General features: G+C 43.1%; 1 protein-coding gene across 2 annotated transcripts in view; it reads right to left on the minus strand.

Annotated features, from left to right (window-relative positions):
- INPP5F (inositol polyphosphate-5-phosphatase F) overlaps positions 1–14,480 on the minus strand; it is a 107,622-nt gene extending 93,142 nt beyond the window's left edge. The window contains exon 1 of one of the 2 annotated variants that reach the window (XM_037731561.1): positions 14,390–14,480. In XM_037731561.1, the coding sequence (XP_037587489.1) occupies positions 14,390–14,465 (76 nt within the window). In that variant the 5' untranslated portion in view covers positions 14,466–14,480. Of the gene's footprint in view, positions 1–13,599; positions 13,904–14,389 lie in introns of those variants that run through there. The other variant, XM_017509083.2, reaches the window with a different exon arrangement.
- Between the last annotated feature and the right edge of the window lie 745 nt (positions 14,481–15,225).

Consider the following 15,225-nt stretch of genomic DNA (forward strand, 5'->3'; position numbering starts at 1 on the left):
AACAAGAGCAAAACTCCGTTTAAAAAAAAAAAAAAAATAGAAGGATCACCTGAGCCCAGTGAGGATGCAGTAACCCATGATCACGCCACTGCACTCCAGTCTGGGTGACAAAATGAGACCCTATCTCAAAAAAATATAGACTATTAAGTCCGAACCCCTCTACCAGTTTATTTAATTTTATGGCTATTTATAGTTTGCCACTATATACCTGCTGTCCAGCATAACAGGCACTCATTCAATAGTTATTAAACAAAATAAATAACAATAAGCATCAAAAAGTGAAAATGAATTTTTCCTAACAATTGCTTGTTTTCATCGACATATAATAAGAATACCATCTTAAGTTTTTATTGTTTTTGAAGTTAGCCCCAAAATATCAGTCTTTGCTCTGTAGGCACTTTTATTTATGTACTTATTTTCTTCTTTTATACAAACCAGGAATGAGCTTGGAGTTTTAATTTTTTTCAGGTGCTTTTAATAAAAGCATTATCTTTCAGTAAATATAATACATGATGAGAATATGGTTTCTCAAAATGAAAGATTTACCTAAAAACTCTAGGCAATTTTTTTTTCCTTGAGATAAGGAAAAACATATAAAGTTTGTTATCCAAACTCAAGTACAGTTAACTCCATCACAGCTCACTGCAGCCTCCAACTCCTGGACTCAATCGATCCTATCAGCTCAACCTCCCAAGTAGCTGGAGTTGTGATGCCATGATGCCACACGCCATGATGCCCAGCTAATTGTTGTTTGTTTTTTTTAGCAGAGACAAGGTCTATCTATATTGCCCAGGCTGATCTCAAACTCCTGGACTCAAGTGATCCTCCCAAGTCAACCTCCCAAAATGCTGGGATTAAAGGCATGAGCCACCAAGCCTGGCTGGGGCAATTTAAATTATCTTGAAATCTTTATATTATCTTGAAAACTCTAGCAGGTGCACATAACTTCTCAAACTAGTTAGAGATAAGAGACACTAAACAACAGAGAAAGGCCTGAAGCAAGTACTATAATTAACACAAAAAGGAAGACTGCATGTGTCTTGTGAGCTGCTCTGACTTGCTGCCTGGTATAGCATGGGGCATACAGCTGACACTTCAAAACGTGTGTGTGTCTGTGTCTGTGTGTGTGTGTGTGTGTGTGTGTGTGTGTGTATTTAGAATCTGTAGCTCTTCACTAAAAAAATAAAACCAGTTGGCATTAAAGAGTCTTTCTGTACAGAGGACATGTGTAGACAGTATGAGACCAGGCAAATGCAGCACTGCCCTCAGTAGCAGATACTCTACTGACCATTTTAATGGCTACTATGGGACAGAAGGCATTGGAATGGCAGAAAAGATGGCCAGCGGGCTCAAACTATGTAACTGATCTAATAACCATGTAACTGATCTAATCTAACAAACGTATTATTTTCTAATCTTTCCTTCAGAAGGTATAGTCTAATGTGGCACACAAATTCAAAGAAGAAAAATTTTTAATTCACAAATAAATCATAAAATTTAAGATTATCAGTGTACCTATAAGGAATAGAGTTGCTTAAAAATTACAAAAGTATAGCATGTTTGAAATAATGCCAAATTTTAATAAGTGAAATAATAATATAACATACACCCAAAGTTGTAAGTATTTGCAATAAATAAGCTCAATTGTTTGACCCATCAGGTCAACATTTCCACTCTTATTTCAGATGCATTTGGCAGTACATGGCTTCTATTTTCATATGCCCTCCTCTTCCTGGTACACAGTAAACAAGTGATTAAGTACTATGTGCCTGCAAAGAGCATGAGTCACTCATTCCAAGATGGAAGAATGAAGGCACTCCCTCAGCCCCAGAACAAGCCTGGGTTTTGCACAGCTGCTAAAGTTTATAGGCACTTTCACTGTGTCTTAAAAGAAAAAAAAAAAAGGTGTGTCAGGGTATGCATAATCAGACCCATGTTTCATTTCCTGCTAAAGATAAAGATATTATTGCTCTGAAAAGACAATCACCAACACCAAAATCAAACAGATGAGGAAATGAGAAACTAAAAGTTTCAATTGTTAGCTCATTTATGCTTTAATTCTCAGAATTTAATTAGGCCAGGAAAATAGATTAAGGAATAATTTGATTTGGTGCTATCTTATGAATGAAAAGTTTTTTTCCTTGAACTCTCTGATGGTATTTATTCTCCAGCATTCCACAAGCTGAAGAGCTAATCCAATTTAGAAGATCTAGCAGCTGGTGATTTCCCAGTCTTAAATCTAATGCAGCGGTTATCAGTGCTGGCTGCTCATTATCATCATCTAGGAGCTTTATACTATTGCCTCAGCATCAGAGATTGTCTCAATTGGTTAGGGCGGAGCCCTGGAATAGGTATTCTTTAATTCTCCCCCTAGTTAAGAATCACTGGTCTAAATGATTATAGGTCACTGGGAAGGACCTGTATTAGTAACTTGGTCTTATCAGTCTGACTGAAAGATGATGCCTATAGCATATACAACTTAAAACTCTCATGTAGTAAAGTAATATAAAATGCATAAAGATCTCATAATATAGGGAGGTGGCATAAAAGCTGGTCTAAACTAGCAGGAGGAAATACACTTCAAAAAGTAACCACAAGAATATTTAAAAGATTAGAGATACCACCTAGAAAAGAAACTTAATTTCTAGGCCAGGCACAGTGGCTCATGTCTGTAATCCGAGAACTTTGAAGGTTGAGGCAGGAGGACTGCTTGAGGCCAGGGGTTCAAGACTAACCCAGCCAACATAGCGAGACCCTGTCTCTTTTATTTAACAAAAAGAAAAGCCCTAGTTTGGGAATAAAAAAGGAAGTACAGCTTGAATTACAACTTGCCAAACTCATTACCTTAAGCACCTGAAAGTAACAACCACCTCAATGAAAGATTAGATAAATCCTTGGGTGATGCATTTATAATGCATCACCCAAGAAACATGGCAATGTGTTGGGATATACTCCTCACCTTTTGCTGTCCCCAAAACTGTCTTTTCATATCACTTTCAAAAACAGGATTTTGAGAGCTAAATCAAAGCATAGATGAGCTAAGAATCAGTTTTTTCCTTTCCTCATTTTAGAGCCATTAACAGAGAACATAAAATTAGCACTTCCATCATTAAATAGATGTAACCTTTCTCCCAGCTGGTGTTCAAATACTGTAATTTCCTAGCTTTTCCTGAAATTTTTTTTCAAAATTACTTTATCCCATCTATGATTGCACAGTCATTCTACCACCACAGGTCCTCACCAACAGAAAGCTCTACCTTCAAACCTGATCATGTCTAGGATTTGCCATTTTACTTGGCCTCAGATGAAAAACTCCGGATAAATAAGGGCCAAAGGATAGTATTCTCAGGGAGTGGAAAGGAAAGAAAAACATGTACTATTCCTACAGTTTGGCCCAGTAGGCACCGTTCACCCTCATGAATTTGTTCCTTTCCTTCTATTTTTTTTTTCTTTTTGGAGCACCTAATTAGAACACAGGCATTGTTTCTGGCACCTTCACAATCTTCACATACAAGGAGTTATTCCTGGCAAGACAAAAAAAAAAAGTCCTGGCCAGGTGCAGTGGCTCACGTCTGTAATCCCACCACTTTGAGAGGCTGAGGAGGACAGGTCACAAGGTCAGGAGATCGAGAACATCCTGGCCAACATGGTGAAAACCCGTTTCTACTAAAAATACAAAAATTAGCTGGGTATGGTGGTGCATGTCTATAATAATCCCAGCTGCTCAGAAGACTGAGGCAGGAGAATCGCTCGAACCAGGGAGTCAGAGGTTGCAGTGAGCCGAGATTGCGCCACTGCACTGCAGCCTGGTGACAGAGGGAGAGAGAATCCATTCCAGGAAAAAAAAAAAAAAGAAAGAAAGAAAGAAAAGAAAAGTTCTTAAAAGTCCAGCCCTGCATAGGGCCAGCATCCTCCAGGGCTTTCCATTCATATCTGAAGGAACCTCACAGAGACAAAACAAAGAACACCTTTCTTTCATTTTCTTTATTGGGAAAGAAAATAGATTTTCACCATCTTGGCAGGGGGAACACCATTAGATCTCAAACCTCAAGACTCAGCTCAAATCTCCCACAGAGCTCTGTGTGATTGCTCCATCAGGGTATCTGCCTCTATACAATATGTGTCTCTTCTCCATTAGGCCACATCCTCCGCCAGGATGGGGACGGTGTTTTAATTATCTTTTTAATTTGGCACATGCCTAGCAGACAGGTCTTCAATAAATGTTTGTAAACAGATTAAGTAAATGACTTCTTAGGATTTTTTTTTTTTTTTGAGGTGAGTTTCGCTCTTGTTGTCTAGGCTGGAGTGCAGTGGTGCAACCTCAGGTTACTGCAACCTCCACCTTCCAGGTTCAAGCGATTCTCCTACCTCAGCATCCCGAATAGCTGGCATTACAGGTATGCACCACCACACCTGGCTAATTTTATATTTTTAGTAGAGATGGGGTTTCACCATGTTTAGTAGAGATGGTTGTGAACTCCCAACGTCAGGTGATCCGCCTGCCTTGGCCTCACAAAGTGCTGGGTTTTGTGTTTGTTTTTGTTTTGTTGAGACAAGTCTCCACCCAGGGTGAAGTGCAGAGGTGGGATCTCAGCTCACTGCACCCTCCACCTCCCAGGTTCAAGCAATTCTCGTGCCTCAGTCTCCTGAGTAGTTGGGACTGCAGGCGCTCACCACCACGCCCGGCTAATTTTTGTATTTTCAATAGAGACAGGGTTACACCACGTTGGCCAGACAGGTCTCAAACTCCTGACCTCAGGTGGTCCGCCCGCCTCGCCTCCCAAAGTGGCTGAGATTATAGGCATGAGCCACTGCGCCTGGCCCACAGAATTTCAGGCAATGTAAAGTGTTAGGAGAAATAAATATAATACTAAATTACTTAGATATTGGGGGATGAGGGCTGCTTCTTCAAGAGAAGTATTTGGAAGGTGCAAATAGGAGTAAAAGGCACAGCTGGAACAGATGCTACACAGATGAACCCTGGGAGTCTCCGCCTAGAAAAGAGACTGTTACTCTGCTAAACTTCCAGGTCTACCCACTACCGTTGCTCCCTGGGGGAAGAGACATTCTTTAAGCTGGAAATAAGAAGAATGTTTATATCTGGTATAAAAACAATGTATAATGATACTGTGAAACAGCAATAATATTATACCTGCAAACTACTAAAATTGAGAGCATTATGGCATATTTTACATTTCCTAACATTTCAGTTCGATAACTGCTTCAAATCATAGATTGACATTGCAGAAACTGTGAAATTTGAAATTCAGTGTTAACTTGAAAGTAAAATGTTTCAAAGAATGAGATTCATAAAGAAAATTAGCGTGGTATTTTAAAGTATCCCACTATCAAGTTAAAGAAACACAAGGGTAAACGAGGAAGAACCTGAAATTAAAATAAAAGAAAAAAAACACCAGGGAACACTGACTTAAAATCAGCCCGTATTTCACTCAACCACTCACCAAAGAATGTGTGGATGCTTCTTTTGTGAATGGAAACAGATCCCTTAAGAGTCTCCAACAACCAGAAAATGAGTCATCCTAAAAACATGCGATTTAATTAAGGTGCTACCAGTATGTCTTGTGACAAACAATGATGCTGAATATTCAATCTTTATCTTCACTTTAGAAATACGATTTACACATTATCACTTAATGTATTATCAATGGCTACCGATAACCTATAACATTTATTATTTCCCTATTTTGTTAAACATACTGATTCAAATGTTCTCCTCAGCTCAAATATGGGCATTTGACACATAATGATTATGACTGATACCAGCTAAGGACCTGGATTGACTAGAGGCACTGTGACATTGCTGTTACTTTGCAAACTTCTGTTTGCAAAGGTAGATTTTTAAAGGTTATGTTTTAAAACACATTTGAACAGGAATAGAACCGTTTACAAAAAGACACACAGAGACATAGTAACACAGCTTGTAAAGGGCTAATGCACTTCAGTCCTCATGAAACCATGCCAAAACAAGGTTAGATATGATTCCGAGAATAGAGCGAATCAATACCACAGCCAAACTAGTTTGATTTTCCAGTAGTTTAGTATCTATCTGCAAATATATCAACAAATTCCCTCACAAATCACAAGGACTAAAATTAGCAACAACAACCTTTTTTGCATAAGAGCCAGCTTGGAAAAAATAAAGACGTCTATGGGTTCCATTTATTTTTATTCAGAAAGAAAACAAATTCAATGAACTCCACAGGCTTAAGAAATTCCTGCTTCACTGAATAAAATCGCAATGAGAAATTAGCACGACCTTTTTAGGTGGCAAGAGAGGAAGCGTGTTCTAGTCTTTTGTTCTTGTATTCTTCCCTTAAACTTCCCAACAACCCCTTTGCAGCTCAAACTATACAAGGTAGACCGGGGACTAGAATTATTTCAATTTATTCAATACAACTTTCACAGAAAACGTGCTATGGGCCAGGTGCTAGGGATCCAGCAATGGGTCTTGTCCTCTTTCTCCGTGTCAAGGGGGTGTTTACACCAGGCAAGTAGGATAAGCAGGGACCTGAATCAATGCAACCAAGTTCCCCAAAGACCAAGCTGTCAGTGCACCTTAGTTTCTGGCACCTTTACAATCTACTCTAAAAAAAAAAAACTTGATACTACTTCTCTAAAGGATGCCTTTGGCAAGTCCTGGCCTCTGCTGGCCAGGACCTGGCCAAAACACAAATGTCTAGAAAACAGTGATTCTACAAAGGTTCTCCCTTCTTTGAAGGTAGTTTTGCCCTACAGGCTTCTCCTCAATTTCATCTCTGCTGTACATGCTCTGAAAGGATGTCCATGAAACTGATCTAGGACTCTTGAAAAGCTACACTGAGAAGGGCTTCAGGTTGCTCATCACTGGAGGAAAGAGTTCCCAGTGAGTACACATATCAATGTTTCTGCTCAAAGATCTACCCTGTATCTATTCCCTTCCCAAATTGCAGATGTTCCAAACACTTAAGAAGAGAAACCTGATCAACTGATCATCACTGGAAAAACTACTACTAGTCAATTCATTACATAACAACATTCCCCATAACTATATGAATTTTGCAAGAAAGTCAGTGCAGGTACAGGGTCAACAAACAAACCAGATATTACATTATTAGCCTTTTCATTCTACATGGATCTTTCCTCAATGTGCTTGCTTTCACATTTGAGTGGCTATTTAATTCTCTATGTAGTCCAACTATAATGATTAGGAGAGCTAAAGGTACATTTCAGGTATTACTCATTAAAATATAAATCCTATAACTTTGGAGTCAAGACGGTAGAAAGGTTCATAAAACATTTTCGTCAATACTGAGGAAAACCTGGTTTTAGGGTCAAACACTGAGTTAGAGCCTGGCTCTCCCTCTGTAAACTTGGGCAAATTACTTCTCTGTGCCTCAGTTTCCTCATCTGTAAAATGAGGATAATAATGAAACCCTCCTCCCAAGATTAACTGTGGAGATGAAATAAAATAATATATGTAAAGGTCATGGAACAGTGTCTGGCTCAGAAAAGTGCTCAACAGGCCAGGTGCAGGGTGGCTCACGCCTGTAATCCCAGCACTTTTGGGAGTCCAAGGTGGGCCAATCATCTGAGGTCAGGAGTTCAAGACCAGCTTGGCCAACACAGCAAAACCCCATCTCTACTAAAAATACAAAAATTAGCCAGGCATGGTGGCAGCTGCCTGTAATCTCAGCTACTCGAGAGTCTGAGGGAGGGAGAATTGCTTGAACCCAGGAGGCAGAGATTGCAGTGAGCTGAGATTATGCCATTGCACTCCAGCCTGGGCAACACAGCGAAACTCTGTAGCAAAAAAAAAAAGAAAGAAAAAGAAAAGTGCTCAAGAAATAAAAGCTGTTATTATTAGCTACTCTTAATCTCAGGTGATGATATAGACACCAAAATATGCACAAAAACCTCCCTCAATCTGTAAAACCTGATTCCAAAAATTGTCAGTCACCTTAGAAAGACCTTGTCCTCCTGCCGGACGTGGTGGCTCACACCTGTAATCCTAGCACTTTGGGAGGCCGAGGCGGGCAGACTGCCTGAGCTCAGAAGTTTGAGACCAGCACAGGCAACGTGGCAAAATCTTGTCTCTACTAAAAATACAAAACATTAGACGGGCCCACGCACCTATAGTCCCAGCTACTCACGAGGCTGAGGTACAAGAATCGCTGGAACCCAAGAGGCCGAGGTTGCAGTGGGCCAAGATCATGCCGCCACACTCCAGCCTGGGCAATAGAGCTAGACTCTGTCTCCAAAAAAAAAAAAAGAAGAAGAAAGAAAAAAACCTGTTTTAAGTCAAAAACATGTGAAGTGAAAATTCTGTAAAGATATTTTCTACCTGAACATAGGAAATATACAGTCATATGTACATGCATAAAAATACACAGATCTATTCAACCCAACTGTTAGTTGTCAGCAATATAAAATGTAGAGTAAAAAGTAGCATAGGATATAAACCTACTAACCCATTTTATAGAAACTGAAGACTACATACACTGAGAAAAAACTTGGTTATTCAGCAACAAAAGTGATTAGAAAGATTTTGTAAACATATTTAATATTTAATTTAAAGTACCCTAGAAAATTTTGTCATGGTAATTTGCAAATTTGTAGCAAACACAATTTTTTTTTTCTGAGACAGTCTTACTCTGTCACGCAGGCTGGAGTGCAGTGGCACCATTTCAGCTCACTGAAACCTCTGCCCCCCACGTTCAAGCGATTCTTGTGCCTCAGCCTCCCGAGTAGTGAGGATTACAGGCGCCCGTCACCACACCCAGCTAATTTTTGTATTTTCAGTATGGACAGGGTTTCACCATGTTGGCCAGGCTGGTCTTGAACTCCTGACCTCAGGTGATCCACCCACCTTGGCCTTCCAAAGTGCTGGGATTACAAGTGTGAGCCACCATTTTTAAAAAAGATAAAGTTCAAAATCCTTTTTTCTTTTAAGTAAATACCAAATGCCTCAAAACTCCAAATAAACAGAATAATTTCATAAAAATGATTCCACAAAAAAAAAAAAAAATTCCAGGATGATTTCAATTCCATAATTATGATTTCTCATTCAAAAAAGTTAACCTCATATAACATAGTAAAAATAATTTTATTATCTAAAATTAACTCTAAGAACAACAGGACTTTTTAAAATGTTTTTGTGAATTCTGAAAGCTAGTACCCCTCAAAAAAAATGTTCACTGGGATGCGTCAGTTAGAGTATCATATAGTTTCTATGTTTATGAGTGTTATGTGTATGACAGATGCTCTGAGATCTTTTCGTGGTCACTCTGTCTCAGAATGGAATGTGAATTATTATATAATTTACACACAGCTGTAAATTATATAATACTGTCATATCAGACAAAGCCACAAGGACTAGGGGAAGCAATTTTAAGAGCAAAGAGATAAGACCATATCACCATTCCCCCAAAGCAGATTGTATTATATTTCTTTTTGAGTCTTTAAATTACAATTCTCATCCTGAGATATTAAACTCTACTCTCACAAGATTATTGAATGTTTACACAGTGCTTTATCATTTTCCCTGTAGAAAATAAAAGAAACATTTTTCTCTGGTGGTCATTATCTTACAATAGACCTAAGCATCTTTCAAAAAACAGTGCTATATATGAATACAGATTACTCATTACCCTTAAAAAAATTAGAAATACCAGAAAAATAACAATACTCGATTGTTTAGCTAGGGAAAAATAAAACTGAAAAAGTTTAAACAACGTTGAAGAGGAAAGTAAGGAATACTACCATAAAGATTTTTTAAAGGCCCAGCACAGTGGTTCATGCCTGTAATTTCAGTACTTTGGGAGGCCATGGTGGGAGGATCACTTGAGCCCAGGAGGCCAAGATCAGCCTGAGCGATACAATCAGACTCAATCTCTACCCCCCAAAAAAAAATATTAGCCAGGCGTGGCAGCACACGCCTGTAGTCCCAGCTACTTGGGGGGCTGAGGTGGGAGGAGCAGCTTGACTGCAGGAGGTAGAGGCTGCAGTGAGCCACAATCACACCACTGCACTCCAGCCTGGGTGACAGAACAAGACCCTGTCTCAGAAAAAACAAAAAGATAAGGAGATAATTTTACATCAGATAGAAATATAACAGAAGTAGAAGCAAATCTTTCCTATTTCCTCATCCAAATGGACAGAGATTTTCCACTCCAATGAAAAAATATTCAAAACAGCCCTAAAAAGAGGCGGGGCACAGTGGCTCAAGCCTATAATTCCAGTAGTTTGGGAGGCCAAGGCGAGCGAATCACCTGAGGTCAAGGGTTTGAGACCAGCCTGGCCAACACAGCAAATCCCTATCTCTATCAAAAAATACAAAAATCAGCTGGGTGTGGTGGCACATGCCTGTAGTCCCACCTACTCGGGAGTCTGAGGCAGGAGAATCACTTGAACCCAGGAGGCAGAGGTTACAGTGAGCCAAGATCAGATCACATCACTGCACTCCTGCCTGGGCAAGAGAGCAAGACTCTGTCCACCATCTGCTGCCCCCCTCAAAAAAAAACAGGCCTAAAAAGAGCAATAAACATAATACGTCTTATTTTTAAGGCAATGATATTACTGAGAGAAAGCTTAGACTTAACTTTAATTCAGCTCAACTCAAAAACACCTTCTGTGTCCTAAACACTCTAAAGCCTACAGACACCAAGAAGAGTACATATTCTTCCCCTTGCCTTGCTTGGGGAACACACTGGGACTACTCACTGGGGAAGAAGTAGGCAAACTTTTATTATGTGATGATGCATAAGGGCTAGAATTGAACTATGCATTAAGTGTAGAAAATGCCCAGAAACACAATAAAGATGGCCAATAATTCTGCCCCAAAGATGAGGGGTAGGATGAGCACAGGGGTTTGAGCAGCATCTGAGCAGGGCCTTACAGAATGAGCTAGGAAAAGGAGTGGACAGTAACAAACATCCCAGGCTAAATAAATGAGCATTTTAATCTTAAATATCATCATTACTTATCCTTCTGATGTCTCTGGAAAAAGGAAAACTCTTGTTTCAGATTGTTCAATAGCCACGAACGTAAAAACCACGATGCCCACAAGCCTTTTTGAGCTTATAATACGGCCCTTTTAAAAAAGAAAAGGACTTGGGCAGGAATCTATTCAGCTAAATAACCAATGGGAAATAATGAAAGATTTTAAATGCTGTCACTACAAATAGCAGCAAAACTTGACATAAAAGCAGAGGGGAAAAGTTCAATAAAATAAAGAGAATTTTAAATGATTCCATATATAGAAAAAGATCTGAAAAGCACTTATTCAATTAAAAGGCCATTATGAAATAGCCATTAGTTAGAAAGGATCTTCAGTCCCAGACAGGATAAACTAAGGGAAAATCAAGTGCATGGGATTCTTTATTCCCTGGCTAAGCTGAACACCTTAGATCAAAACTGGCTGTTACTTCTGAAACACGGACTCTTTCTTCCTCTAGATATTTGGTCTACTTGGTCTGTGGTCAGCTATATCCTAAGAAATACAATAAGGGCTGGGTGCGGTGGCTCACGCCTGTAATCCCAACACTTTGTGGGGCCAAGGTGAGCGGATCACAAGGTCAGGAGTTCGAGACCAGCCTGGCCAATATGGTGAAACCCTGTCTCTACTAAAAATTAAAAAAAAAATTAGCTGAGCGTGGTGGCACATGCCTGTTACTCGGGAGGCTGAGGCAGGAGAATTGCTTGAACCCAAGAGTTGGAGGTTGCAGTGAGCCAGGATCGAGCCACTGCACTCCAGCCTGGGTGACAGAACGAGACTCCGTCTCAAAAAAAAAAAAAAAAAAAGTATGATAATCTCAAGTGCAAAGACTATAGCTACTTTACTCCCCCAAAAAAGTTTTAAATTTGCCTTCTGAGGAGGACTTCAGAAAAACAGTAATCCAAACTGCATGGCTTCATCCAAAAACCTAGGCCCAATTAGCCTTCAACCACAGCTGAAGACACTGGGGTGTAGAAGTCTGTTGTCAGATGAGCTGGAGACAATCTTAAATCCCATCCAGCTCTAATAGTCTAAACTTTTAGAATCCAAGGAGTTGACTCTTTTGACAACCTAGGAAATTTTGCAATCTGCTTTACTTCAAGCTGTACTGAAGCCTTACCCAAATTTGGGGGAGTGAAAGGAGGGAAGGGGAGAAATGTCCAGGCAAATGGTCAAATCAGAGAAGAGAATGACAGAAGACTGGCCAAAATTAGCCTATCTACAACTCTATCCCAAGAGCATCAAGAACTTTATCTGGGCCAAGGAGTTTATCCTCCATTCTGAAAAGAGGAAATAAAACGTAATAGAAAGAAAATACAGCCAGAGCCTGGGAAAAAAATAAGTTATCCACTGCTCTGGCAAAGCAACTAGCAGTCCTTCCTAAAAAAGCAGTGGGGCCTGCCCAAAAGTGTTCTGGAGGTCACAGAACTGCCCTGTGTCAGTGTCTCAACTCCAGGCTGTGACCCCGAGGGTACTCACAGCCTCTCACTCCTTTCTCCTCACCTGAAGAAGAGGATCCCACACCTGTGCTGTAAGGATGTTGTGGGGATCAGGAATAATATATTAAAGGGCCCGTCCTTAAAACCCATCCTAGAAGGGGTAACACGCTGTGATCTGAAAACCTCATCTGAACCTTTTATCCTTTCAGTTCATATCATGTAATCCTTCCGTCTAGACTGCACATAAGAATTTCAAGGACGTCTGAAAAGCTCTGGCTCTTTCCTTAACGAACTCTATCCTCTCACTTTTCCTAAAGTGAAAGAATCTTTGAGTGATATGGGGAAAGAATTGGCAAGCCAAAAGGGGCAGGCGCCACCCAGCCCCATCCTACAAGAAACTGGACTGTCAGCTCTCTGAGGGCAGGGACTTCTCTGTTTAAACCACAAGTGCACACACATTTTCCTAAAGCAAGCTAACTATAGACTTAAGCCTCTCCGAACAGCTTACATGACAACCAAACATGGACCCACAACTCATTTTGTGTCGTCCAACATCAAGTCACACAAAAATCTCAAAATTATACATGACAATACAGTTTAATTGTGCTGTGGTATTAAAGTCAAAGACAAGGGCTTTAAACCGAGTGCCTATGAGGTAACCACATTGAAGTCACGCTTTTACTAATAAGGGACCAAGAACAGCTGGGATGGCAACAGGGCGTGAGTGTCCAGCAGAGCCCTCGACGGAACTGGGGCAACCGCTCCTAATCGGAATTCGAACGCAGAATTTCTGGCGAAGGTCAAGAAAGAACCACTCCAGGGAGGAAAAGGCCTTTATGGCCAAGCGCACCTTACTGGAACTTTCTGCCAGGGGGACCCCCCCACCCCCGGCCTTAGCCCCAAGGGCGGGAGCGCGACGCGGTGGGAGGGATGAGGATCGCCAGCCCCCTCTGCTCCGCACTGGGGCAGGGGCTCGGCGCAGCCCTCGGAGAAAGGCCAGGTTCCCTTCAGTCAGGAAATAATGAAAGCTCGCGCGCTCGCAGCCCGCCCCGCCCCGCCTCGCCAGGCCCGCAGGCGGCTCCTCCCGCCCGGCCGAGGGGTCCGACCGCGCCCCCTCCTCTCCCCGCCCGGGCCCGGGGCGCCCCCTGCCCGCACCGCCAGCCTCACCGGGTCGGAGCTGGAGGCCGCCGTCGCGGCGGCTGCACCACAGCGCGCGCTCGCCCTGCTGCAGGATGTAGTGGTCCTTGGCTTGGAAGAGCTCCATGCCGGCCCCGCGCGCCAAGGGAGGCGGCGGCCCGCGGGCGGCGCACGGGGCGTCCTCGTCGGTCGCGGTCCCCAGAGCCCGCGCCTCGGGGAGCAGCCGGGTAGGAACAACGCCGAGGAGCCGCCGCGGAGGGAACGCCTCTGGGGGCCCGACCGGTAGGAGGAGAACGCGCCCCGGAGGCGGCGGCTGCAGCGACCGTAGAGGCCTCTCCCCCGGCTCCTCCCCTTCCCCGGCTCCACCCCGGGCCCGGCTCCACCCCCTCCGCGAGCTCCGCCCCTCAGCCTCTGCCTCCTTCAGCTCCCTCCGCTTCCTGCCCTGTCCTCCGCCTTCTACCGGGTTTCTCCTCCCAGCCCCTCCCCGCGGCTCTTTCCTCCTCCCTCTTCTCCTTCCGCCCACCCCTCCCGCTCTTCCCCAGGCCCCTCCCGCGGCCGGGTACGCCTTCCCGCCGTGGCCACCGGGGACCGCCCGGGAGCTCGGCGGAGTGGAGCTGGGCTGACCGCCATCAGCGCGGCCTTGGGGGCAGGCGCCCACCGCCGGGGCCTCCCCTCGGAGCCGGCAGCGCTCACGCCTCACCAGGCCCTCTAAAGTCAAGCCGCGTCCTGAATCCAGCCCCACACCCGCGGGCCTGCGCTGCCTGCCCGCCCATGCCGAAATCAGGCGGGACCCCAGAGGCCTGGCTACAGGAGTTCATACCCAGCCAGGCTCCCCGCCGCGCGGAGGTGTCTTCTGTGTTGATATTTCCGATTAGAAGTTTGACAACAGGAGGCATTCAATAAATGCACATCAACAAGGGAGAGCATGTAGCAATAGAAAACACACACGCATTAGCAGCGCGGGGCTAAAGAGCAAGGAGGAAGGGAGGAATGTGCAGGTGCTGCTGTGTCCGGAATTAAGCAGGGCGGGCTGGAGAAGACTTCATAAATTGAGCCAATTAATGAAGCACGCGGAAGGAATATCGTTTGGAGGAGTCTCCCCCAAGCATCCTTGAGCTCAGTCTGTCTTGAAAAACCAGTTGGTATCCTGATCAGAATGGGTCTGGGGAATGAGGCCCCCACTTCGGGGGCCAGTTGCAGGACTGTGTAGCTGTGTGATCTTGGGAAGTCTCTTGGTCTCAGATGATGGCTGAACTTATGACCTTTTATTACACTCCCAGTTCTACAAATCAGTGAATCTTTCTGCACTTAATTCCCTGCGTTCTCTAATGTCTGAAGCGGAAATAAGAGAAAAAAGCAAGAGGTAGGAGATGAGCAAAAGGAGATAATACTTTTTTTTTTTTTTAGTTTAGGAGCAGAGGTTTAATAGGCAAAAGAAGGCCAGGCGCGGTGGCTCACGCCTGTAAAGCCTGCATTTTGGGAGGCTGAGGTGGGTGGATCACTGGAGGTCGGGAGTTCGAGACCAGTTGAAACAGCATGGAGAAACCCGTCTCTATTAAAAATACAAGATTTACCGGGTGTGGCGGCGCATGCCTGTAATCCCAGCTACTCGGAAGGCTGAGGCAGGAGAATTGTTTGAACCCGGGAGGCGGAGGT

The sequence above is a fragment of the Cebus imitator genome, unplaced genomic scaffold, assembly GCF_001604975.1.
Source record: "Cebus imitator isolate Cc_AM_T3 unplaced genomic scaffold, Cebus_imitator-1.0 Scaffold406, whole genome shotgun sequence".
NCBI lineage: Eukaryota > Metazoa > Chordata > Mammalia > Primates > Cebidae > Cebus > Cebus imitator.